Source organism: Fringilla coelebs (assembly GCF_963513975.1).
Source record: "Fringilla coelebs genome assembly, chromosome: 4".
NCBI lineage: Eukaryota > Metazoa > Chordata > Aves > Passeriformes > Fringillidae > Fringilla > Fringilla coelebs.
Window position 1 is genome coordinate 16185122 of NC_140032.1, and position 27397 is coordinate 16212518.

At 36.9% G+C, this 27397-nt stretch overlaps 1 protein-coding gene across 3 annotated transcripts in view; it reads right to left on the minus strand.

Moving 5' to 3' along the window:
- The window catches only part of LCORL (ligand dependent nuclear receptor corepressor like), a gene marked incomplete at both ends in the record, with an annotated part of 81179 nt that overhangs the window by 36324 nt on the left and 17458 nt on the right, over window positions 1-27397 (minus strand). For all 3 annotated transcript variants that reach the window (XM_084204949.1, XM_084204948.1, XM_084204950.1), the window contains 4 exons: window positions 3216-3470; window positions 12336-12465; window positions 12697-12776; window positions 19543-19608. In XM_084204949.1, coding sequence (XP_084061075.1) covers window positions 3216-3470; window positions 12336-12465; window positions 12697-12776; window positions 19543-19608 — 531 coding nt within the window. The remainder of the gene's footprint in view (window positions 1-3215; window positions 3471-12335; window positions 12466-12696; window positions 12777-19542; window positions 19609-27397) is intronic.

A 27397-nucleotide genomic window follows, 5' to 3' on the forward strand; every position in this document is an offset into this window, starting at 1 on the left:
AAAGCACTTCCCCACTCCTACCTCTTCCCAGGCTCTCAAATTCATTCTCAATCCCTCTTTTTTCTCCCATCCCCAGATGGCATAGGAAAGATTGAGAATGGGGGCTGAAGTCAGTACAATTCTTTACAGCTCCTTCTCAGCAGGCCACAGACTCTTCAGGAAACACCCAGATGCTGCAATGCAGGGTCTTCCAGAGGCTGCCACATGATTGAGTATCTGCTCCACAGGCTGCAGTGGAACACATGTTCCACCATGGTCCTTTCCATGTGCTCCATGGAAATACCTCCTCTGGTGCCTGGAGCACGTCCCTTTGCCTTTCCCTCACCTTGTTGCTCCCAGTGCTGTTTCTAACCCCTCTGCCTGTCCAGCATTTTGGCACGTTCTTAACCATGCTTTCACAGCAGCACCATGAGCCCAGCTCCTGTGCTCCCCTGCAGCCTGGTGTGGGCAGAGCTGGCTGAGCCTCACACAGGGAAGCCACACAAGCTTTCACAGCTGCCACCCTACAGCCCTCCCCAGCTACAAAAACCCTGCCATGTAAGCCCAAAAATCAGAGCTATCAGGTCTGGAAGTGTCAGACCTAAGGATTTTTTGGCTTCAGAGATGGCCTCCGGAGGAAAGTAGGAAGCTTTCTTTAATTGAGAACTTCAGTGGCAGAATCCTTTCAGTGCTGAGCTAGCACTTAGCTTGGATCTGCTCACTGCTTCTAGTAATCTGGAAAATGAAGTTTACTCCTGCCTCTCAAGCCCAAGAATCATTCTAATAGTAAAGGAGTAAGATTGTCTATTTAACTAGTTATATCATTCATTTCAAAGATAACTATTGTAAATAGAAAGCACCTGCCTAGGCAGAAAGTGAACCTAAAGAATTTATACTTGGATTTTTATCTGCTTAACAGGTTTTGAATTAAAGATTTCAACTTTGAGGATCCATCAAAGCAATTTGAACTTCCTCCTGTTACCGCCACTTCATTTGGAAACTTTAATAGAAATTACAAATAGCAAATACTAAAGAGAGTTGCATGACATTTAAAAAACATTACTAAGAATGGAACCATAGTATAGCTTTTAAAAGTCTCCAGACCAAAGAAGAATACTATGTTAGAGAATTATACATTTCAAAAAATAATCCAATTTCAAAACCTTTATAATTCCCTACCATAAGCACATGACACTTTATTATAACCAAGCTGTCTTCAGGAAAAGCATAGAACTGAGAGCTGGGTGCAATAATAATACACAGTCCCTGACAAAAGCTAATTGAAATAACTTTTTCATGAATCTTTGCACTTAGAACACAATGTAAATAAAAAAAGCAGGCTGACATTTTAAATCTTGAACTTATTTGCTTGTGTTGCCATCACAACAGTAAAAAGCTAAAATAGCTCAAAATTAACACATTATGGAAAACAGAAAGCACAATACAACTTCCCTGGTAGGTAAGATGTTCAAGCTACCTTTCTCCAACTACAGTCTTATTCCACTATTACTTCTCATTTCAGCATCTCTGAATTTCACAGCAAGATGTTACCTTCAACATCTAAAAAGCACTCCAGCAAACATGGCAGTCTAAGTCCTGAGACTCCGCAATGTCTCACATAGTTTAATGTGTAACTTGTACACTGTGTGTACTGAGCAACTCTTTTAGATTCAGGTGTTTCACAGAAGGTACACAATTCTAAACTTGCTCTTTAGCCTTACTATAAGAAAAAATACAATAACATAAAAAGATTATTTAAATAACTCAATTTCTCTGTATTTTAGATTTTTCTTAGAGAAAAGATCAATGGATTTTAAGATAAGGGGGGCAGTATAACTTTCTTCCTGTCCCTGCCCTGCCCACCTCCTGCCTTCCCTTTCATTCCTCAAAGATTTATTTGGGCTCAGCAATGCCCAGAACCTGCCTTTGGGGACTTTGCTCCTTCATGAACATTTAAGACTAGTTATTAATAATCAGCTGCTGAAGTAAGCAACATGCTATAGTGCTGATATCAGGAAAGCATTTTTTATTGCTCTTGCAAAAGAAATGTGTTTCAACCTAGGCAGTTGTAAACCTCTAAAATCTGTAATTCATCTATAGAAAAATTACATCCAAGCACAATAGGTATTTTCTCAGGATTAAAAACAGTAAGTATTTACTAAACCCTGGTATAAATTGGTTTCCACTGACCATACAGAATAAAGGCAAGAATTCCAGGGGTTATTGTTGTTGCTGGTTTCTTTTAAAAAAAAAAAAAAAAAAAAAAAAAAAAAAAAAAGAAAGGCTGCTCGAAATTTAGCCTAGAATAGGTATATTTATCATGAGGAATCCATCAGAGCTCCCTGCCCCCAAGGGTCTCTAATTAGACTGCATCATTAGGTACACACATACCAAACCTGCTAATGTATATTAAAACAAACAAACAAACAAAACCCCCCAAAAAAACAAAACAAAAAAACCTTAGTTCTGGTTTCTTTCAACTTTTTTAGTATGGTATATCACATACAGGTCAACTTTTCCCTTTGGTCTGCAATATTACAAGATTAACATAGACCCTGATATCTATAAAAGACAAAAGCTGCTTTTGCCACTGCTTTCAGTTGCACATGACAGTCACAACCCTTCCTGAAAACTGCTGCTAATCCAAATCTAGTTCAAAGTCCAAAACACTCTCGTGATTATACTGTTATCAGTTTTGGATAACAATATTCCTTGAGGCAAAGAAATTATTTCCTTTTTGTAAATGATAGTGAGACAGACTATTTTCTAGCTTTACTCTCATTTAAGAAAGCTGCACTAATCAGTACTGACTAAGGTATGAAGTATGGAAATTTTCTCCCAGAGTAATCGTCTCTTCCCATCATTCTAACCAGTCTGTATTTAAAGAATCAAAGTGTTCAAGAGCTGACAGAGACTGAGTGACATTTGCTCCCTGAAATCCCAGGATCTTTTTTCTCAGGCTTCTTGACAGCCATTTCTTCAAAAAAATTTTTGAACCACTGCTACCTGTGCTCACTGACAGCACAGGTGAGAGGACTTAGATTCAGTTTTCCAAAGCTGAGAAATTCCAATGCCACCTGTTTAACACAGGCACTCAGAAATCAGAATGCTTATCTGCTAACACACAATATGAAAAATGTTTCTATCTGACTTGGACATTTATTTTTCAAGGGAATAAGACACCATAAAATGAATAAATGACAGCAAAACACAGATTATCAGATACAGAAATTTACCTTGCTGAGTATTCTGTTCTTGAGTTCGATTCACAGTGAGGTCTAGAGGGCTATCCTGTTCTTCCTGAAGGGAGTTTTCCGTTTGGTTCATTTGGATACTTTTACACATCAGACTTGGTTCAAATGATGAACCATTTCTGTTCTCTTGAATTTTGCTACTTTTTGAAATGTACTCAATCGCAAACTGACGGATCATTTTTTTCATTAATTCCTGAGCAACTAAGGGAATGTTAGGATCACAGTTCTGAGGAAGATCTAGAATAAAAAACACAGGCATCAGATATATTAAGAACCAAAACTAATTACTTTTCTTATAATAAATACTTCATATAAGCACACAAATGTGTTAAACAAGTACATGTGTAACGAACATATTAATTCAGATCTCTATCAAGTTTTCTTAAAGAGTATTCCTAACTGGAAGTAATTTGAAAGAACATTTAGCACAGATCATTAATTTTTACCTTACTCCTCTATGATAGCATACAAGTAAGAGTATGTGGGGTTGCATCCAAAGTGGACTCAGATTCTGTACTCTTGGCAAATAAGTTGAATTTTCATTTACAGACTGTTCATTTTCAGTTTTGAAAATAAAGTATTTTGAATACAAACCATGGAAGTAAAATAAAATATGGATTAATACAGAAAGAAGTTACTTTCAAAGAACAACTGTAACAAAAATAATTTTAAAGTGTAGTTCTAAAGATTAGTCCTCTTCATAACACAGAACAGTAGGACTTTTGAGGAACTGGTCTTAAAAAGAAAAAAAAGGCAAAAAGATTGTGTTCCACTCTGAGATTATAATCCCCACTGTAGGTTCAGGATTGAAATGTCAGAACTAATATGATGCTACTTGAAATGTCCCACACCATTTGTAGTAATACAAGCAATTGAATACAAACAAAGTTTTAAGCTTTTATTGCAAAATCTTACAGGATTTTCAGGACATTTTTAAAGTGCTAGCAATAAAACACTTGGAAGAAAAGCTTTATTTCCTATTCTAAACTAACTGCATCCTATTTTTTGCTTGTGTATGTAACATTTCAATTAAAAGAAGTATCTCATTTTAGATAACTTAGCATAAATATAGCATGTAACTTGGCATGTAACTAAGCATAAATAATGTAATTAAGAAACTTAGATTAAGCTATGCTACTGCACTGATGACTGCAACACACCATTTCACAGGACAAGTACAACTGACCATACTCAGAGATCTGTGTTTCCCCTTAAACTGGCAGTAGTAGTACTTACTTCACTACCTCACTCTTCCTTCTTCCCTTCAACTCTATCCTCCTCTCCACACAAATATCCTTTTCAATATATTAACCACTGCCCATCCTTGAGTTCACAGGTAATGAGTGAAACAGTTTTCAATCAAGAAGGGAGAGGGAATTCAAGCAAGTGTGAAAGCAATGAACAAGAATTAGCTTTTAGGTGAGCCCTGATTGCCTGGAGGAAATACCAAAGGACATGGTTCTGTAGTTGCTGGGATAATAAAGTTAATCTGAAACAAATAAAATAGATCATAAACTGAGGGTTTTTCTCATGGAAGTGAAGAAACTGAAAGGGCTGGGTTGGGTAGATGTTTGCATGCAAAGGGTACACGTCCTAATAGGAAGTTTGGAGGATCACACAGCATATTTCCTCAAGCATTTTATGCCAATGAAGCTTTATCTATCAACTATCAAGAGAGTGACTGCCAGCACTGATCAAGAAATGCTGCTCAGGTTTAGGATGAATCCACAGAAGATTTTTTTTTGCTTGCTTGTTTCAGGTTTATTTAAAACATATTCCATTTTGAGAATTCACTTTCACCAACCATTGCAAGGAATTACAAACCTGCAACTATGAGATCTGCTGTCTGTAGCACACGAGAGGGCAGCTGACTCACTGCTCAGATGTTTCCTGTCAAGACTTTTTGGCCAGCCTCTCCATAGGGCTTGATGAGGTACAGTGAAGCTTCAGCATTTTTAAGACAACTTGGCTTCAAGAGAACTTACCCAAGGCATGACAAAACAAATCTGCTTATGGTTAAAGCTCTATCTTCCAACAATTTTTCAACCAGATCTCTACCAAAATACCTAAAATTGACAAGTGTTTCTTGAAGAGATATATGAGGTGAAATTCTAATGATGGAGGATACCTACAAAGATCTCTCCCCACTATGTAACCTCCAGTCACAGCAATATAAACAGAGCATACCTAACTCCTGATTCCTAAAGAATGAATTCCTAAAGAATTCCTGATTCCTAAAGAACTCAATAAATGTTCAGCTGGAGTTTACCATCCTAGAGACACACTTAGAAGTAAAGAAAAAAATTCACCAACAGATACCAGAACACTAAGACAACAGATGTAAAGTACCCATGCACATGCAAAATACAAGAAAAGAATACGGAAAGTTAAGAGATGAAATTAAATAACTGAATTATCTAGGAACAAAATTGTTTGCATGACAGGGAAATGGCAGTTCCAGACAATGAAATCTACTGACAAACAGCTTAGCTTGAAAACCCAAAAATTTGACTGCCTGTAATCAGAAACTCACAGAAAATTAATTATACAAAATATTATCAGACTAAGTAGGGTCTGATGACCCTACTTATACAGAGCAATTAATTTGTTGCATGCACACAAGAAAAACTTCTTGACAACTTCTGGGTAACAGGTAATCATCAGTCCAAAGGGGAGAATTATTTTACATCCTGGTGTCATCTGTACCCTTAAAAAAGCAAAAGACCAGAGAGTACAGGAGACCTACCATTAGCAGGAAAACACAACAGCCTTGAACAGATTTCTCCTTATTAATCATCATCCCCTGCATCAATTATTATAAAACTGCCATTATTACAAAACTAATTCCGAGCTGTCAAGTTTTTACTGTCTTTCTATTCCACTTCAGCCTCTTCGCACCGGTAATAGTCAAGCATATTTGCTTTTAGACACTTGCAGAAGTCAGCTTTTCCCTTAGGAACAAAGTCATCTTTTACCTAGACAGACATATAAAGAATTTATTTTTTTATTCTTATAGGAATTTCTTCAGAATTAGTTTAATTTTTTTGTAATGATTTCCAAATACTCCCTATGAAGAATAAATACTGTGGAATTTCTTATATATTCAACTGCTGCAGCTATTGGTAGTTCACAGATATAAAGTCATTTTACTCTAATAAAAAGTAACATGATGAGGGGGTGGTGTGTGTGTATCTAAGAGCATATACTCTGACAGATGGGGTCCTGGGTTGCATTTGAAGTCCTCTTGCTGCTAAATGCATATTCAATCAAAAGGGTTAGACTCAGGTAGACTAAACTTATCTGCCAAAAATGCAAATAGTGTTGCTATCATATTGACTGTTCTGTAATGCAAATCATTATCATGTGAATCGTGGTGGAAAGTACCTTGGGAAGTTTCTAGTAAAACTGCTTATTCAAAGTAGTCATCTTTGAGGTCAAAGCAAGTTCCTCTGGATTTTACATAGCTAGGTAAGGAATACTTCCATGGATGGGAGACTACTCTACAACCTCTGGGTGGCATGTTCTACTGCTTGCCTGTCCTCATTTTTCCTTACATTAAAAAGAACCTCTTATTTCAACTTGTTTACAGTCTGTCATTATCCTGCTATGCACCATTGTAAAGACTTTGACCCTGTCTTAAAATTAGAATATCCTGAGTTGAAACGGACCCACAAGGATCATCAAAGTCCAGCTCCTGGCCCTGCACAGGACACCTCCAAGAGTCATACCATGTGCCTGAGATAATTGTCCAAATGTTTCTTGAACGCTGTCAGGCTTGGTGCTGTGACCACTTCCCTGGGGAGCCTGTTTCCAATGCCCAACCACCCTCTGGTGAAGAATATTTTCCTAATATCCAAGCTGAACTTTCTCCAGCACAGCTTTGGGACTGAGGTTGACCTCAGGTCTTGTCACTTGTCACCGAGGAGAAGAGATCAGTGCCTGCCCCTCCACTTCCCCTCAAGAGAAAGTTGTAACTGCAATGAGGTCTCCCCTCAGTCTCCTCCAGGCTGAGAAAGGCAAGTGACTTTCAGCCACTCCCTGTATGGCTTCCCCTTAAAACCCTTCACCATCTTTGTGGCCCTCCTTTGGACACTCTCTAATGTTTGATGGCTTTCTTATACTGTGGCACCCAAAATTGCCCCAGCACTCGAGGTGAGGCTGCCCCAGCCCCAAGCAGAGCAGGACAATCCCCTCCCTTGCCCAGTTGGCCATGCTGTGCCTGATGCCCCCCAGGACAGGGCTGTCCCTCCTGGCTGCCAGGGCACTGCTGGCTCATGTTCAACTTTCCATCAACAAGGACCCCCAAGACCCTTTCTGTGGTGTTGCTCTCCAATATCTTATTGCTCAGTCTGTTCCACCCAACATGGGGAAGTACTTCACTCATCCTATGATTCATAGTGGTAATTTTCCACTACACATGATAAATTTGTAATTAGCCATCTAAAATTTTTAAACACAATGAAATGTATTTTGGGCAAGAAAGGTATTAGAACTCTGAACTTACTATCACTACTAAATATTTCTTAATTGTTATCAGCAGATGGCACCAGATATACTTGGTATGACCTGAATAGTTTTTTTTCCTAAGATGTTTTATTAGGAGTTGTGACTACAGGAAAAACTTGCAAAGTTTTAAATTTGCATGACTACATCAGTTTGAAGCCCTGTTTTTCACAGTCGTTCTAAAACACAAGGCAGCTGTATTTAGTCCATGTATAACATATAATTTAAGCCCAGTAGAACAGGCTCTAAAGGTCTGCAGACCTTATGTTATTAGGATAAAAGAAGACTGAATTTGTTTGATGTAATCTGATATTTTCTGCTTTTGATTGTCAAGGTAACAGTCTGAATGCAACAGAAAAGAGTAATTATGTAATTATTGCCAACTGCAATGATTTATTTTAATTCAAAGGTCACATTAAGGATTAATACTTCCTCAATTTATGTGGTGCATGAGCTTGTAACTATTCAAACCTGTACTGTTAACTATTCTGCACATTAACATTGTGTATGATCACTAGACTGCAATGTCTATGGTGACAGATTTGACTGTAGGACAATGAACAATGAATTAAAAGCTCCCAAAACAGTGTTTCACAACAGTATTCCATTTATTGAAAACCAGTACTTTTTCACTAAAAACTCAACCTTATGACCTAATTTGTCTTTTGACACAATGCCAATAGGCAGTGAAAAGCAGCAGGGAATCACAATCCCCCTTGTACCTGCAATCCAGTTGTGTGAGGAGCAGGACTAGGAACCCATGATTGCTTCTCAGTGTGCTTCATAAATGCACTCCATAAATTCACCCCTTTCACAAAAAGGCCACATTTTATTTTAACAACCCCGCCTCAACAGCCACCAAACTGTCCCAGTGACGTTCTCAGTTCTACTTGTAAAATTGTTCAGGTTGTGTCAGGTCATCAGCACGTTACAACAGGAATACAACTGTTTATTCTGAGGCATATATCATGATTAGTTCAGCTAACTTGACCAATAAACAGGAGTAAGTTAACTCTTCTGTTCTCATAAACACTCCACCTTTTTTCTTCCTCTACTCAGGTTGCAATGTTCACTATTCTATATACAGTCATATTTCTATGAATCCTTGTAAATGTAGTAGAAATGATCAAGAAATGCAGAATCAGTAAAGAGAATAACACAGGCAGGTAGGTGGTCAACACAAAAAGCATCTCCTTAAGAAAGGAGTGAAAACCACACTGAACATTCTTTCCTGATGAGGTTTAAGAGGGACAGCAAAGCTGTCACAGAAGTTTATCCCACAAACTGTGTCAGTGATTACAGAAAACCATCCAGATTTTGAAAGGACAAATTAGATTTCTTAAGATTAATAATCAAAAGAAACTGCAAGTTTTGGATGCTCAAGACTACACCTCAGAAAGTAACACTCTTTTTTAGTCTGAGATAATGGTACATGATTACATTGTCATAGGTTTGCTGAATGAAATATACATTGTCCAAGATGCATAACCAGCTTGTGACAGCTGCACAACTGAAAGAAAACTACAAAAAGAACAGAATTCAAAGTTAAATTCAGGTATATGGTATGGTATAACAAAGCCATATTTATAAATGGAAATATTTTAGAACATAACAAGGATATCTAGAAATAGTCAAGGGCTTTAAAAAGCTTACAGGAAAATTACTTTGGGATGGGAAACATGGCATTGAAGATATTTGACAGAGCAGCCAAAAGAATCTGAAAAGATTCAAGTAATCTCAAACATTCTCTCTATAATTTTGTGCCTAAATTCCTTAACTTTTACATGAGCTTCTTAAGTCTCAGTTGTTTCCTGGTGGATCATCTATCCTGAAAACAGAACCTGATTCATAACTCTTTTTCTTTGGTTTTGTTTAAAGAGGTCACATTAATATTGCATGGAAAAATGAGCTTCTAAGAACACACAATGTGTATTACTAAAAATACAGAAAATTAATAGTCCATGAACAAAATGTCTGATCAAGCTTTTAAACAACTGTGATTCTGTGATATAACAATGATCATATGTCACACTCTATAATACTCACAGAAAGAAAAGACCTACATGTATTTTTAAAGCATACTGTGTTTTTCCCTTAACAAAACAGAACAGCTGAACTTCAGCATTACGGAAGTGGAAAAGCACCGACCTAAGTCTAGTCTGCTTACACCACCAAAAGGGTAAAGAGAGATGTCATGCTTGGGAAGAAAGCATTTGGGTTTCAGACACATTGTTTAATGGCAACAATCAGTGTTTGATGACAAGAAGGACTTGCGATTTGCTGACATGTCTGCTGAGCACAGGACTTTCCTACAGACAACCGACTACAAAACTGGTCTCTCACTAATACATAGTGAAGTTGGGTTCCTAATAGGAAGACCTTAGTTGCTTACAGCATTTCAAGAGTTTACCCATTTTGGGAGGAGTTTATCATCTTTTGTCCCAGATTCTACAGACAAATAGGCGTGTTTTGAGATCTTCTGAACAAGTTTCCTGATACAAAAAGAAACCAAAAACCAAACCCAAACCCACAACCAAATCCCCTCAAACTAGTCTGCAAGTTAAAAAAGCGATATATAAATTTCTTCAAAATAAAAGATTAATGGGACCAAGGAATGAACTCTATTTGCTCAATGGTCTTAGAAGTTGTTCATAGAGGCCTAAATTAGCTACAATAGCAAGAGAGTAGATCATTTTGAGGAGTTTGCAATCCAAGCAAGTGTTACTCCATTTTAAAGACAGCCAGCTAAGAATTCTACAATTTTTTATCAATGAAAGAACATCTGGTTTGGGACCAGGTATAAGAACTATTCCTTAGCTAAACAATTACTGGATTTTTTTTTATTCCTTTCTTCATAAGTTGATATTTGAACTCAAAAACCTACAAAAATTCAGAAAGCCGACTTGGGATTTTCTTAGTAAAACTCTTCATCTTCCTCCTAAAATCCAAACCAGTTACTTGAATACCGCATAAATTGGTTTCACACACCCTTTACTATTTTTTTCCTTTTCGCATCCTGTAATTTGAACAACTTTAAAGACTTTGCTAAGACATGAACCAAAGCAATATTCTTAGTAAATTCTTACCCAACAATACAGAAGTACTTCAGAGAATCACAAAAACAACTGGAAGTTTCATTTTTCAATAGACAAAACCTCTTTAACCTAGCATTACTGATCTGGTAGATCAAACTGAAAGAAAATGCTAAAAGCCAAATGTTCTTTGTAAAAAACTTCACTTAGAAGTCATTCACTCAACTAAGGTGAGGTCAAGCCAAGTTTTACTTCTCCCATGATACAAGTTCCTCTCAAGGAGTATCAAAAGAGATCATCTGCAGCAGGAGCATAAAGCAGGCAAACACTGAATAACATTGTACACATCAAGACCAAGAAGAGATCTGACAAAGTAGAAATTTGAAGGAATTAAAATATCTGCCTAGGGAGATGCCACACAATTGGGCCTGTGATGAAAATATAATAAGACTTTAAGAAGTAATGAGGTGCCAACTTCATTGGACATTTTATTTCAAATGGAAAATAGCTGGTTTGAAAGAAAGCCAAGAGTCCAAAGGATGCACTCAAAATGCTGTTGCACTCCATTTCAGTTCTTTAAAATGCAAAAAAGCAAAACGTAGACTGAGTAGACAAGTCTGTACAGAAAAAGATTCTACAGACCCCTGGTTCAAGGGCATAATAATCTCTCCTGCTACAGCAATTTAAAAGAGAGAAAACTAACTTTGCTTTTTTCTCTCACCTATGTGAAGGGACAGCATCTGACTCTAACTCTGTCAAAAGCAAGAGAGAGCTGTCACCCATGCCATACTTAGCTATTCTGACACACACAGACTAAACCCAAGAAGAATCTATAAAAATTGTAGTTACTGCATTCACAGTAACTTCATTCATATTTCTTCATTCACAAGAACTTAAGGAAGAAAATTAGTATTTCTGCTTTTGTGGACAGTGAGTAAACCAAGTAATGTTCACAAACAAAGCTGATGTGTCATTTGCTCATGTACTGCTCTAACTTGATAGAGCAAAGAATAAGAACAGTCAAAGAATTAATGACCTACTAAATACTACATTTTGACAAGAACTTTTAACCTCCAACTTGGATATATTTGAAGGAGCAGCTTTCATGCAAGAAGATCCCAAATTCCCTTTTGCAATCTGCAAAACACACTCTCTTGCCTAAAATGTGTTTCCCATTGAAAACCAGAAGTGAGAATTTAGGAACACAAAATGTTTAAATGCTTCAGATTCCAGAGAATGACACCTGAAGTTGGCATGAAAACAAAGTAGCAGCTCATAGTAAAAAGAAAAATCCAATACAATTTATGAACAGGGATTCAAAAGAATGACACATAATGCAAGAGGATGAAGATGAATGGCAAGTAGGAAGGGTAGTACATCATTTGGTGATTCAAGTAAGAAAAAGATTAAGGAAAACCAAAGGAATAAAAAAGAGAAACAGCAGAAATATCTATTTCAGCAGATATATAAAAAATTACTTAGGAAAAAAAATTAACCCTGAATAATTTGATTCTTCTAGATTTTTCATCCTATTTCATAATACAAAAGACATGCTTTTATTTATTACCTTTCTTTCGAAAGAGTGCATTTAGATAGTTTTCTGCTTGGCATTCAATCTTATCAGTGTTGGACTGGCCCTGAGATGACAGTTCCTCTGTAGGCGTTGACTGTGAAGAACCGAAAACTGATGCACGATCCTAGAAAACATATGAAGATCATAACATCTTTCAGAAGTTAGTCTGCTGGTAGTAAAATATACAATTAAATTACTGAGTTATTCAATGGAATAGAACCACTAAAATCAAACCACCTTGAGTCAAAATGCAGAATGAACTTATTTGCAAAATTCAATTCTCTGACTCTTACTTTCATACCAAAAAATTAGTGTTGGGGAGTAGAGTAGTTTTTAATATAATGCTCATACTTACACTGGCTGTTTCTTTGTGTAAATTACAAAAGGAACATTTCTCATCCATAGACCAGTCAGTTAGCTCTTCTGGCTCACAGTCTTAAAGGAAGAAAAGAAAGCTAGATGTTTTAAACAAGCAAAAATTGATTTTGAGAACAACACACACTTCCTAAGATTCTCTTAAATAAATTCCATTACTAATATGATATATATTTCTTGTTACATTCAGTCATATTCAATATTTCAGGTATTTTCAAATTCTTGCCCTGCTTTTATAGCTCAACTTTAAAATACCAGAGAGTGCCTTCCTTAGAAAAAGAAAAGGTAAACTTGTGTCATTCAATTAATTATCTGTCATAATTACTGGAGGCATCTGAATACTGCAAAGAAAGCTCTGAATTGCAGACATCACTCTTTTTAACTGAAGTGTGCAAACTTGTGGTAAACTAAGCTAAGAATTAGGATATAGACTCCTCACCATGTGAGCTACATGCATTATACTTATAGTATTTTAATTGATTTGATATAATCACTATAGGTAAATCCAAGCCTTATAGTCACTTGGAGCACTTGATTCATCTAGAACTGTACCTTTATATGTTTTATCAGAAAAGGTTCTCTGGTCTAGATGGAATGCAGGACTTAAACTTACACTGCCTATATCAAGTCCCGTCTTCTACTGAATGGAGACACATAATCTACCTTCTTTAAACTAAGCTCCATTTCAAAAATTAAAGAGCTTTCAGCCAATACCCTTCTCTTCACAAACACCAGTTACTTTAAAACTTTTCCCAAACCAACTGTGCTAGTAGTCAAAATAAAGCTTCTAATTTCTTGTTTAAAATGCACATGGCAACTTATTCCAGTTTGCTTTTGTGGCAATTTTATTCTTGTACCCATGAACAATAATTAGGTATTTAGCGCCTTGATGCATTTACAGAGACCTTCATTACCCCCTTAACACTTTATTTTGTAGCTAATCTAGTCCACCTGCTTTTCCTCACGAGATTCAACTCCATCTCTTCTGCACAAGACTCACTTGAACCCCTGTTTCCTGAACACGGGGAGCAAGATCTCAAGATGATGTCTTTTACCTTTACCCCAGACTTCCTTACACTGCAGGCAGTACTTTTCCTACAGGATCCTAGCTATGCAGCAGCCTTTATTACAGCTGTAGTGTTTTGGCAGGTGAATCCAAATACGATTAACTACAACACCAAGATCTTCTCCATCCTGTTCATGTGCTTACAACCCAAACAACTTTTTCACTCCCATTATTAGTTACCAGGTACATTTCCTCCTTTTCTCCATACCATTAAATTACAGTCAGTTCTGTTTAGGGAGGTTCTTGAGATTATCTGCTTTCAATAGCACATGATGGTAGCCTGATCTTGACTGGCTGCCAACCCCCCAATCCAGTGATGCTCTCCACCTACTGCCCCTCTTCAACAGGACAGGGGTGAGGAAGTAAGATGGTAAGAGAGAAAACCAGGGGGAGAAACTTGAGGGTCAAGATAAAGACAAGGAGATCACTTACCAATTACTGTAACAGGGAAGTCAGACTCAACTTGGAGAGAATCAATTTCATTTAGAGCCAATAAAAACAAATTTGCATAATAAGAAAGGGAAAACACTAAGCCACCTTACCACCCTTTCTTCCCAGGCTTCAGCTTCACTCCTTCATTCCTGACTCTTCTACCTCCTCCCCCACCCCAAACAGTGCAAGGAGGATGGGAAACAGGCTGCTCTCAGTTCATAACAGTTCCTCTCTGCCACTTCCTTGGTTTTTTTTCCCTGCTTCCAGCTTGGGGTCTCTCCCATGGGCTACAGGCCTTCACATACTGCTCCAGTGTTCTTCCCACAACTGCAGCTCTTCATGAACTGCTCTAGTACATGTCTTTTCCACAGGGCAAGTCCTTCAGGAAGAGACCATTCCACAGACCCACAGCTCCTGCCAGAAAACCTGCTCCTGCATGGGCTCTTCTCTATAGGCTGCAATTCCTGACAGAGGCCTGCTCCAGCATGGGATCCTCATAGGCTGTAGCTTCCTTCAGGGCATCTCCACCTGCTCCGGTGGGTCCTCCAAGGGCTGCACTGTGGATATCTGGTCCAACATGGTCCTCCATGGGCTGCAGGTTCTACGTGCTTCACCATGGTCTTCTCCAAGGGCTGCAGGGGCATCTCTGCTCCAGTGACTGGAGCACCTCTCCCCTCTTCCTTCTCTGACCTTGCTGTCTGCAGGGTTGTTTCCCACTGCCCACTGTCCTCCACCCTCTTCCCACAACTGCCGAGCTTTTACTTCTTCTCAAAGATATTATTAAAAAGGCAAAATAATAATAAAATTACTCTGAAAAATAAAGGTTCTTCAGTTGAGCACAAACACAATGTAAGTAACTCCATATTATTCCTTGAATCTAGTTTTCTCAGCTCTAAAATACTGATTTAGAACAGAATTCTGTATTATTGTATTATATGCTTTCAGGGATGCAAAAGAGCAATTTTTACAGGTTGGACAGCTGATGTTTAAAAACAGACATGGTATTTTTCTTGACTGGACAGTAACAAGAGATAATGAGTAATTTTTGCTGAATTAATCTACCTGTCACAGCCCATTAGAGCTATTCCTTTAGGATGTCCACAGCATAAAAACAACACTATTCCCTCACAACAAGTTCATTGTTTTCCTTGCAACCATGAAAACTCTAGTTATGAGCCTTGGGATTCTACACCTAACTCTAGGACAGGCTTTATACTTTCAGAGAAGTTCTTCTGCCTTGGAATCCTGAATTTCCACTGCTAAAAGTCAAACCAGAGAACAATCTTTGTGTATTGCCAAAAAAGCAAACCTTGAGAAACATCAGCTCTACATAACACTAAACCCTTTATTCAAAGCAGTATAAATCATGTAGAAGACTTATTAAGTATGCCAGTGAGCTAAGCAAAAGTGATATCAGAGATATACAAGATATATCAAATGCCAGACAAACAGTCTCAGGTCACCACCACAGGAAACATCCTGATATCAGTATCAAGTTTTTAACTACAGATAGGCAGCCATATTTTCAGAAAAACCAGAAGCACAGACAGCACTTTAAGCTGAACAAACTTTCCTCCAGCTGCATTGAATTTAGGATGAGGATCATCTTCCCTCCACATTTTATCTTGCCTGGGGTCACATGATGAAAGATTTGCAGACAACCTATAATGCTTGCTAGCTCATGAGAAAAAGTTGCTAACACTGTGCAAACAGCATTTTAATACTAATCACAGTACAGGTCATTACTTGAAACCAAAACCCTTTACCACAAAGCTGTTAAACTTATGTCCATTTATTAAGAATAAATTGGTGAACTTTGACAAAAAATAAATTTTTTTCATTTCTTAAGAGGCTCACAGTTTTGTTTCCCCAAATCACTTTTCCCAAGAAGTACTGCCAAATTAAGTAAATTAATTCAGACATCTGTAGTACTGAACAGATTCCATGTTTGTATCTTAAAATACAAAATAATTGTCTAGTAAATCAAAATACAAAATAAAATTTGTCAGAATAAAATTTAAAAATTCATCTATTACTTACCAGTATTTTCTGATTATAATAATGTACCAAAAGATTTTCCAGCTATTTGTGACAATTTTGAAAATATAACCACCTTTATTTTTATACAGCACTACTACTTCTTAATAACTACATTTGAAAAGCTGAAGTAGTTATAAAATCCTTCATATTTTTAATTTCATAAAACCTCCAATACTATTAGATTTGTGTTTCTAATAAAATTTTTCACTACTAGAAATACTCCTAAAGAACATAAGGAAAAGTAAAAGCCTTTGTCCTGCATAAAGATGATTTTTTTTCCTGGCAAAGAAAGAGCACTGAGAGCTTCTTTTTTCCAAAAAGACAAAGCTTTTCCTCAGTGGTTAAGAGAATAGAACCCCAGCACATAATCCCCCCCAAAAGAAAGTACACACATACCACCTGATTAGAGGAACAGCTTTTTAACAGTTTAGCTAACTATCCATAAGTAGAATGTAAAGAATAACAATTTATATGTGAATTTACTTAGCTGAAAATGGGTATGAGGAAAGGATTAGAAAGCCCTAAAGATTCAATGACATAAAGCCTCAGTTCAGAGCTTGAACCAAAATCAGATGCCAAGATACGGAACTTGAGCCCTCTGCAACCAGAAGCTGCAGAATCCAAGCAGTCAGGAAAACAAACTGGTGCTGCATAACGGTGACAAGAACCACCTTAGCAATTACAAAGTAAATCCTACATATAAAAGAATTTCAAGACACAAAAAAATGTTTAAAAGGTATTTTCTTGGAAAAGTGTAATAGTTTAGTAAAACTTAAGTGTACCTTTTAGCATTTAGCTTTGCCATTGCAATTTATTATTCACTCAAGTAACTTAAGATAATACAATATTTTAATCTATAGATCAAATACTATTTCAAGAAAGAATGAGGAAGGAAATATATCAATCGTGCTACATTTTATGCACATTATTGATCTTTTTTCATGTGACAATAGCTAAAGCCAACAACATAAGAGAATAAAATGCTATTGTATCTAAGCAGCCTATATTTCAGCCAATTCTCACATATTTCTGCTCAAGAAAGCTACATAATTTCTTGAGGTATGTTTGAGGAAACACACCCTTGCTGCTAACGAGCCATAATATTGCATATTGACAGCATTAGTTCAGTGGTTATGATGAGGAAAATAAACAGCCTAACAGATGCAGTAATTCAGGCAGAGTGCAAAAACCTGGGCTCTAATTCTACCAGCCATATTTTTTAACTAAGGCAGATTATTTACTTTGTATCTTAGTTGTATCTTAGTATCTTACCTGTGAAATGAAAAGTGGCACTTAGGACAGTGGAAACATTTGTACAAATTTTACTTGAGAGATCTGTATTAATCTCAAAACCAAAATTCAGACTTGAAATCAGAATAGCCCTGCATACCATACTAATGATAAAGATGACCTCTACTGTACCAATATAAACCATTTCACATGGCATTACTGAAGTTACAGATACTAGATTTATAAAAATGAACCAAAAATAAGAGTAAGGTAAGGTAGGCATCCCAACCTACCAGCAGTTGGCTCCAGAATTAAAATCAATTTTACAGATGCCTCAGACATGGAAATAGGCTTTAATTGCTGAAGAACTCTTGCACATCACTGACAAAAATTTTCAGAAATTGAAAAAAAACAAAACTTTGAGATGTTGCATTTTAGATAAACACAAATTGAATTTTCAAGACAAAGTCACAAGGGCATCCAATAGCAAAGATATGCAAGCAATGGAAATATCAGATTTTAAATAGGTAAGAAATCTTAAACAGCATGAGGCACATAAGTTAAAACTTTACCCCTAGGACAGCTCAAATACCTGCACACATGAACTCTAAAGGAGCAACATGAGCTTTACAGAGTAGCATATCATGCCCTTTAACTGTAGCTTAGACTTTGGCTACTACATCATTAGCTTAGTACTTTTGCCTTCTTACCCAAAAGAAAAAAAAAAGGTAAAAAATGAAAGTATCCCTTTTCATGCAAAAAATAAAGAATTAACTACTAATCAGTGTAAAGCCCAATACATAGAATGTATTGGAATTAGAACTCCAAAAAAACAAAAGAGATACTGCACACTTTTAACAATATCCTGTTTCCTTTTCAAATGTGGTTTTCACAGCAGTTGAAAATACTAGTCATGAAAACAAGCTTTAATCCAACTGCACATATTTCTTAAGTGTTTTTATGTCTTATTAGTGGCATGCCTAGCTTGAGGAAGGAAAAAAAATATTCTGAAAGCATCAGCAAAGTAGTATTCCAAGTTCCCTGCCTTCCCCATGAAAATACTGTATAATGCAGCATACAATACATGCTAAGGAACTTGCACATTATCAAGGGGAAAAAACCATAACCAAGTTAAAGCAATAGCTCCAAAAGTATTCTAAGCAAAGATACACAGTACACGCCAGTCTGCCTCATATACTAGCACTAAATAAGTGATATGCTTTACGAATTATACTATCAGACAATGAATCATAAAGAAATGAGATGGAACATTTTTACGGTTTCATAACAGAACTAGCATTTTTTTAAGTCATAAAATGAACTTGGTAAAGAATTCTTTTAATACTCTGAAGAAAATTTTTGCTGTATAGTCCCCATGTTGTGAAAGATAAATCATTCCATACTTAACTAAGGACTTACGTGTTATTGACAGCTATTCCAGCAAAATCAAAAATCAAACCCCTTTGACTAATGCTGGGTCTTACAAGGGTAATGGAAAAGGTGTGTATATACAAATATGCTTAAACATCCTATGACTTTTTATATATATATATATATATATATATATATATATATATATATACATAAAGTGCTATAAAAACTAAAAGTGTGGTGTACATATAATAAAGATGTAAAAAAGTATGAATACATAAAAAGCATAAACTTTCTTGACAACTACAAGACCAAACTAGCATCCATTACCTTCCTTTTACCAATTAATGTCAATAGGAAGCTGAGGAGCTTGTCTGCCCTTCCTAATGGATATTCAAAAACAAAGTAGGAGATGCAGTATTCTAGAAGAGTAAGTCTTTTTCATGAGAGCTTTGCAGAAAAGCTTAGCTAATCCAAATTCCCTTATATGGGAACAAAACCTATCTATCAGTCTCCCTAGTGTTTTGCTTAGGCACAGTATTGACAAGAAAATTAATAAATGACCATTGGAAAGAAAAGCACTGGAAGATTTCCATTTTCAAATTCAAGACATATACTTGAAACTACTTTTAGCTAAAAGAAAAACCAGTAAATTAAAGTCATTGCACTAAAAGCTGGTTCATTTACCTTCAAATAAACTGAGGTCTCTTCGTAGCCTTGGTCCATAAAGCCCTTCTAAAATACTTTCAAAACCTGGAGACAAAAGAAACATTAAAAACAGTAAATCAAAAGTTTCTTAAAAGAAAGCAAATTCTAGAGAACTGGCAACAAGTATCCTCAAATTCTAAGAGCAATTCCAAAAATTGTTACATTTATCAAACAAATATTTACTCCTTCCACTATAGTACTACTCAATAGCATTAGAAGATAAAAATAAGACAAGGCAACTGCCATCTGCCCACAATCAGCCTATTAAGCCATGCCCCAACAACCTCATTAGACTTAAAATAACTACCACAGAATCCTAAAGGTGGGAGGATTAGCCTCATAGCTCTAAGCAAGTGAAGGAGTTTCCCTCTTAGCCTGAGAATCAGAGTCATTTACAAAGAGACGAAAAAATGAAAAGAAGAAAAAATGGAAAGAAAAAAAAGAAAACTTTACAGATCAGAAACTTCTCATGATTGCCTGAACTACATAATCTGAGAAGGTTAATATTACAACAAATATTAAAAAAACAAGCTTCTTTTCCTTCTGATGCTATGACAGTGCTCTCTAGTCCTCTGTATCTATAGAAAAACATTTTAAAATGGAGGATTAGATAAATCCAATTATTTTATAGATTTACCAGCTAGTCTGTTTAGGTATTTAGTAAAATTAAATACTTCTGTAAGGGTGATGAGACACAGAGAAAATCAGATGATTGATAAATAAATAATGTTTGAAACCCCAAACCCACAATAAAAGCACATGACAACTGATGAAATATGTTGACAATTTAGAGCATCAATAAAACAGAACTTTTGTTCAATACAGAAACAATTTCCAAGTGCCCCCCTTTCTACTTCCAAATAATAAGCTTATTTGAAAATAAGAGGATAATTCAAAGCAGCATTTGAAGGTTCTCATTCTTTATACTAAAGGCCTGTCTGTAGCTATTTTGCTAGACCAGAACTTTGCAAGACTATTTTATCATCACATTACATAAAAGATACCAAAATCTTCAGGAAATAACTTCTATCAACAAAGAACATTCAGAATCTCAAAATTTGTTCATCATGTGATGTCTTTTAAGAAAACACAACATCCTGTTCCCTCCCCAAAAGTCATATTTACTTTTTGGTTTTGATTGTATGTACACTAGTATAAGGAAGAATAAATATGTACCATATTTGAAGAAGACAAGGGAAGCTATCTTAACACATAGGAGCTGTACAGTTTGACAAGTCAGAATTTGTTAAAATTTCCATTGCAAAGTAATTTTAATATATGGACTATACTGTGAATCAATTATAACCTCTACAAATCTGATATCTGAGCTATAAATAGATTTATATATTAAACTATATGGATTTCATTTTCCACTTTTCTTTGTACTAAATATAGTACCATGAAACAACACAAATTAAATGACAAAACCACTGTCCTATAGCAAATATATATACACACATCTTTTAAACACCCTACAAGAACTAGAAAGCAAAAAGCCCAAAGCCCAAGCACACACTAAAATTCACCTTAAAGCATCATCCAGCAACTCTTAGATTCAATGTAATATAAATTCATATCATATCAGCATTGCACAAATTCCCTGTTCTTCTGGCTTCAAAAGGTTACAGACAAAAAAGGCAAGAGAGATGAAGCCTGAAGTTAAGATAGCAATCCTCCAAACACAACAGAGCAGAAACACAAACCACACCATGTGTACTGCCATTAAAGTTACACACTGTAAGCCATTTTAGGTCAGCAGCTAGTTACATTCGGCCAAGTTACTGTCCCTGGATAAAGAAATGAATGAAGCAGCACTTGGAGACAAACCTGCATATTTCAAAAGAGCAAACAGCAACTCCTATTTTTCAGGACTCCATCAATCAACAGGAAGCTTGTTTACCATCCCAGTCAGCACCCAAAACCTCCTTGGTCTTTGGATACCTACCACCCTTCCCACCCTGTGGAGGGTGGTACTTGTTTCTGCCTCTACTTTTGTCCTTACCTGCCTGCCCTACTACCTGCTCCTGCCTATGGAAAACCACGAGCACAGAAACCCAGCTCTGTAAACAGCAGTTTGTCAGCAAAAAATGCAACCTCCAAACAGACTTCCATACAGCTTGAATTAAAGATGGCTAAAAAATTAGCATACTGTGGGAGTTGTCGGGTTTTTTTTTTTTCTTTTCTTACCCTGAGGAAAGGATATACCAGCCTGCTTCTTTGCTAATTCTCCAAACTTAATTCCATCCTACCCATCCAAACGGCTGCTTCTCTTCCTGAAGCATTAGAGACATTCTCCAAGGAACCACAACAGACTTACCCTGCCCAAGCATTTGCTTCCTCACCTTTGGACACTGGATGCCTTCTTTTTAAAGAACATTTACTTGTACAACGTAAGAACATCAAAAGAATCTTTTTTCAGACCTTAGGCTAAAAGTTTCCCAGAAAGCACCTGTCTGTGCTCCACAAAGTACTACTGCCTTCCAGCAGAATCGATACAATTTTAGTTTAACCTAAACATGAAGATGTATCTTAGTTTCTAGTACAGATGAATGAATGCTGGCACTGTTTCCTAAAATGTAACCATCTGGACACAAGCAGTTCAATAAATCTTTGTTTTTCTTCTTGAGTCAGTATGCTTGAGCAAACAGTAGCAGCAGCTTTGGAACTCTCCAGAACCTGAAGAGCCTACAGAAACCAGTCAGAAATACACTTTTCTTATATTTTTTATGATTCGCTAATGGAAAAAATTTGCTTCAAAAAGTTTTATAGAATTTGCTATCTCATGGTGGTTGATTGCCTATTTGACTCCAAACTGCCTTTCAAAACTATTACTCAAAATCTGGTATTTTCTAGTTCCAAACTGAACAGCAACACTTGGCTCTAGTAACTTGCAATACCCCAAACTGTCAAACTTCCTCTTTCTCTAATAAATTTATTGTATCTCCATGTAGAAAGAATCAGCTTTATTGTCTGACACCTTTTAAAATCCAAGATAGGTTCCTCCAGCAGCCTTCATAAGCAGAAATTTGTGATAGAGCGAGTCTCTTAACCCAGTTACAAGCCTCCATGGTTTGCATTTTTGAATAAAGCTGTGAACAGGGTTTTTTCCCCTATTTAACTCTCTCTCCCACGTTTCCGCCACCATCGATGCTGCTTTCCTCACTCGGGGCTGGGATGGGACAGGAACTCCCACAGGGCAGGCTGAAGCTGTGACCTCCAGCAACAGGAAGGGGGCTCTCTTTTTCCATCCGTACCTATTTGGGTACCGAAAAGGCAAACAGCCCAAGAACAAGTTCTATCAGGTTTGGCATATAAGCCATAGATCACAGCAAAGGCCACCAAAAGGAAGCAATAGGTGACAGTAACTGCAGGCTCCCATGGCACTTCTGCCCAGCAGACAGACTGGCTTTCACAGAAGTTCAGCTCTTGCCTCTGGTCCAAACCCAGAATGTTACAGAGGAACTCTTATGGCTTATCTGACTGTTGAAAATATCACCTGTTACCCACCTACCTGGCCACCACAATACTGCCAGAAGTGATCTTCAGCAGACCAGAGCTAACTACAGGAGCACAGGGGCAATGCTGAACAACACCAGGTGTCAATGTAATAAATTACAGAGCCCAGGTGTTGATCCAAGGTGAAGGCTTTCCTAGGATAAACAAACATCCTGTGGGATCAACAAGTGACTACATGGCTGCAGGCAGGACTTCAGCTCTTATGACATAAGGATCCTTTAAGAAACAGAGTGCTGGAGAAAGACATGATCTATTTGATAATGCAAATCAACACTGCCAACAGGCTTGCCTCATAATGAGGTATTCAAACTATGTTTGTCAGGAAAGTGGAAACTGAAGTGTAGAAAGGAAGAGAATGGCAGACAGGGCAAATGCACACAAGGACTTTACAGTCCTCCTGAAGAAGTGGCATAAGCAGGGACACAGCTTAAGTAGCTGTATATGAACACATTCAGCAGAGGAAGCAAGCACCAGCAGTTATACACCAGAGCAAGTGACAATCTTACTGGTGAGACAGTTCACACAACTACAGTGGATGGATACTGGCTTTTAAGAAAGGGGAAGTGAGAAAGTCAAGGACAGCACTTAGATTTTAACTCAAACAAATGGAGCATTAGTGTGGAATGGGCTATAGGACAGTAAAAAATCTACAGGTCAGGATTAAACCAGGTGAATATCATAGTGAACATCTGTTACAGACTATACAGACTGTCAATCAAGAGTCGGTAGACCAAGTCTTTAAAAAACAAAAATACCCCCCAAAAACCATGACCAAAAAAAAAAAAAAAAGAAGAAAGACAAGCTGGAAATGCAACATGCCAGGGCACAAGCAACTCAGGGGATTCTGTGGTGTCTGGAGGACAAACCTGCCTAAGGTGATGGACAAGCTCAATAGGGAAGGCACTATCTAGCTGCTACTCATCATTAAGTAAGAGATAATCAGTGATGCAACAGTTAACAGTGGTCTTGGCTACTGCAGCCATGAGATGGAATGCAGGATCCCAAAGGAAGTGAGGAACTTGAATTGCTGAGTAATTTTCTGTGGGCTTAGTGGTCACTGATTTACATCCCTTCCCCAAGATAGGGGGAACACAGCGGAACTAGAAGTGGGATGCTGTACTGTCTTGTCTAAACCAGAGAATTCTCATATGGGCCAAGGTTCTATGGCAAGGTTTTTATTGAGTTATCCTATTAACTATTTCATAAAGTCAAAGAAATTGCAAGGTGAAGGGCAAGTCCAGTATATTAAGTGTCTCTACCAGTTTACTCAGATTTAAAACAGGATTAATAAGTCCAAAGGAAGCCTTTAGACTGTCTTCACAAAGCTTTATTTAACATCTTAAAGAGAAGCTACCTTTAAGCTGCTCACAAAGCTTAAATCATAAAGTTCTCCAAAATGTTTTATCAGTGTAAACTACTTAGCATCTGAAGCATCTTGAAGCCCATCTACACATTAGAGAGTGCCACATATGAATAGTGCAGGCTGTAAAATTCTTTGTCATGAATAAAACAGAGCAATAATTAAATGGATACATTCCATGGAAGTTTCCAATACTCTGCAATTCATACACACTTAGAGGTACTCAAGTAATATACAGGGACTCTTCCTCATGACCAGATCCAGCCTTTCTTCATCCTGTTCCTCAGCAGCAGCTGTATTGCAGTGAATTATAAACACCTTCTCCATTCAGAAAGTCAGAAGTAGCCACGCAGTCGCTGCAGCTGTGGAAGCAATGGATAGTCTATGCTGCAATAAGCCTAGAGAAAATAATGAGGTGAAGATTTACAGAAATTCTTATGCAAAGTTGGTCTAGGTTAATTCTGGACAGATATAGTAATTGAACAGCAATACAATACAAATTGAGGTTGGACAGGTTTAGCTATACACTGCCTATTGTTTTTCCAAAAGCTTTATCTTCATAATTTCTGAGAGAAAACAGTTACTTTAGCCTTGGAGTTGAATTCAACAGCCATCTCCTACCTCCTCTTTCCCTCCCCACATCTTCTAAGTGAATGGAGACTGCAAGTATGTTTTCAAAAAAATTTGAATGACTCAGACAACATGTTTGAAAAATAGTCAAAAAAAGAATAAATATCATGTAATAAATGGAAGATGACATTTGACTACCACTTTCAAATGAACCACTTGGTGGGTCTGAAGACAGGAGTAGTACTTACTCTACACTTGGGAAAGGGAACAGAAATATATGCACAGGTTGTATTGAAATGTTTTTGATAGGTTTGGTGAACTCTACATCACATTAATTTCTTGATTCCTCTAACCTTGTATACTGTATTAGCTCCTATATTTGTATGTTCATTTCAAAAGAAAGTCTATTTCATAAAAGCAGATGCATTTCCTTTCCCTTTTGTCTTTTTGTTTCTTTACTAGTCTTTTTTCTCTTCCCCTTTCCATGTTTCTGTTTAAGAAGTAATCCAAATCTAGGGCTTTAGCGACAAGGCTTTTTTAAAAAAAAGCCTATATTTGGGACATTTTACTAAAATGTAACCATTTTTAGTTAAAATTTTAAGAAAGCATTTTTATTCGTTCTTTTACTCAGCAGTAGAACACAATAATATTAAATCTCAAGAGGTGCCTTACAAAACTTGTACAAACTATAATAAAGACACTAATGACCTCACAGTAAGCCTAAAAAAACCTTTTGCTTATACTTGTTCCCCCTTCACTGATCTGCTGCAGCTTTTCCAGTTTAGGAAAGTATAAGCAGATGAACTGATAAAAAGCTTAAAGATAAAAGTGCAAATACTTCTAAACAAATTCACTTCTGGTTTGATATTTTCTAAGCCATAAAGATGTTTTATTCATACCTCTGGATGCATACCAGAAACACTAGATTAATGCTCCTTACAGGGACAGAAAAAATTTAAATGAAAGGGAGATGCTTATCAAGATTGCTCATCTGATTCATAGTTATTGCTCTACTTTTCATCTGATGTGAAAAGGTTACGCTTTAGATGAGATCCTATTGTCCCCTCTAAGTTGCTCTATGTGTTAAGGAATTTGGAAGATTTTGGGTGCATGCAAATTAAGTTCTGCTTCCTCCCTTCTTTTCCAGCATATCATCAGCTAGGCACAGGGTAAGACTGCTGAGCACTTCTTTGAAGGATAGGGCATGCATGTGTATTCTTACTCCAATGAAATGAGACCTTTAGCTTTAAGCACTATGGCCTCTGGAGGCCCTGCATGAAAAAAAAAACCTTGAGGCTCCGTAAAACACAATTTTGTTAACCCACCTAAGAAAGTCCGCAGTAGTGTATGTTGAAATCTTCACAACTTTTGTGTGCCTAGAAGTTTACTTCCATCACGCTTCACTTTGTGGCTTACTACACAAAGAATCACATCTGAATTATGGTAGTTCAAGTTGTTTTATTCAAGTGAAAAATACTTGTTATTTAGCTTCTTACATAAAATAAGGCCTCAACCCTATTAAGTAACAAACATCAGCAAGGAAGATTCATGTATCCTCCTTATTTATTGAATTTAATATCCTCAGCAGAGAAAACAAAAGTTGAAGAAAAAAAAATTGCACATTTTAAGCAGTGTGGAGTTTAGCCAATTAATGTTGCTTTTTAAATCAAAACTAATGTGAAAGTAGGTTCAGAACTGCTGATTTCGATTCTTAAAAGGTTGCAGAATTTAATAAATGGTCTTTAAAATGTAATTAGGAAAATCCAAAGAATAAGATTACATTTAATGAGATTGAGCACTGTGCTGCCACACACAGCATTAAAATTAAACTACCTTCTTTTACTTTTTGGTGTGGTACTGGAGCAACAGTAACAGCTCCTGTTGCTTTACCCAGTTAAAGGGACCTGGTAACAACTCAGTTCAGTTTCTGTTTCTGCATTTGCCTCTAAACACTTATCTAGTTGACAGATGAATTCGAACCCCATTCTGAAGTCATACAACCTATATTTTGCGCTGATATTTCTTGATCTATGAGGACTATTACATAATTTGTATGAGGAGTCTCAGAATCTAAAATCACATTGGAAAAAAATTATGGACAAGTAAGGACTGAAAGACAGATCCTGCACACTGGTTTATGCCCCAACTAACAAGCCAACCTCCTCTATTACCTGCCCCCTTCACCCAATACACACGTTGATTTCAAGAGCAGTAGCTTCATGCCAAGGCATAACACACAAAGTTGTGAGATAAAACTCACTGACACGACTGACATTACCATGAGAAAAATGAATTTGATTTCCCCCCACTATTCTTGTAACCTTGCCCTATTTCACGCACCTGGAAAGTGATTCCTTTTGAAAACAGCATGTCATCCAAAATAGTACT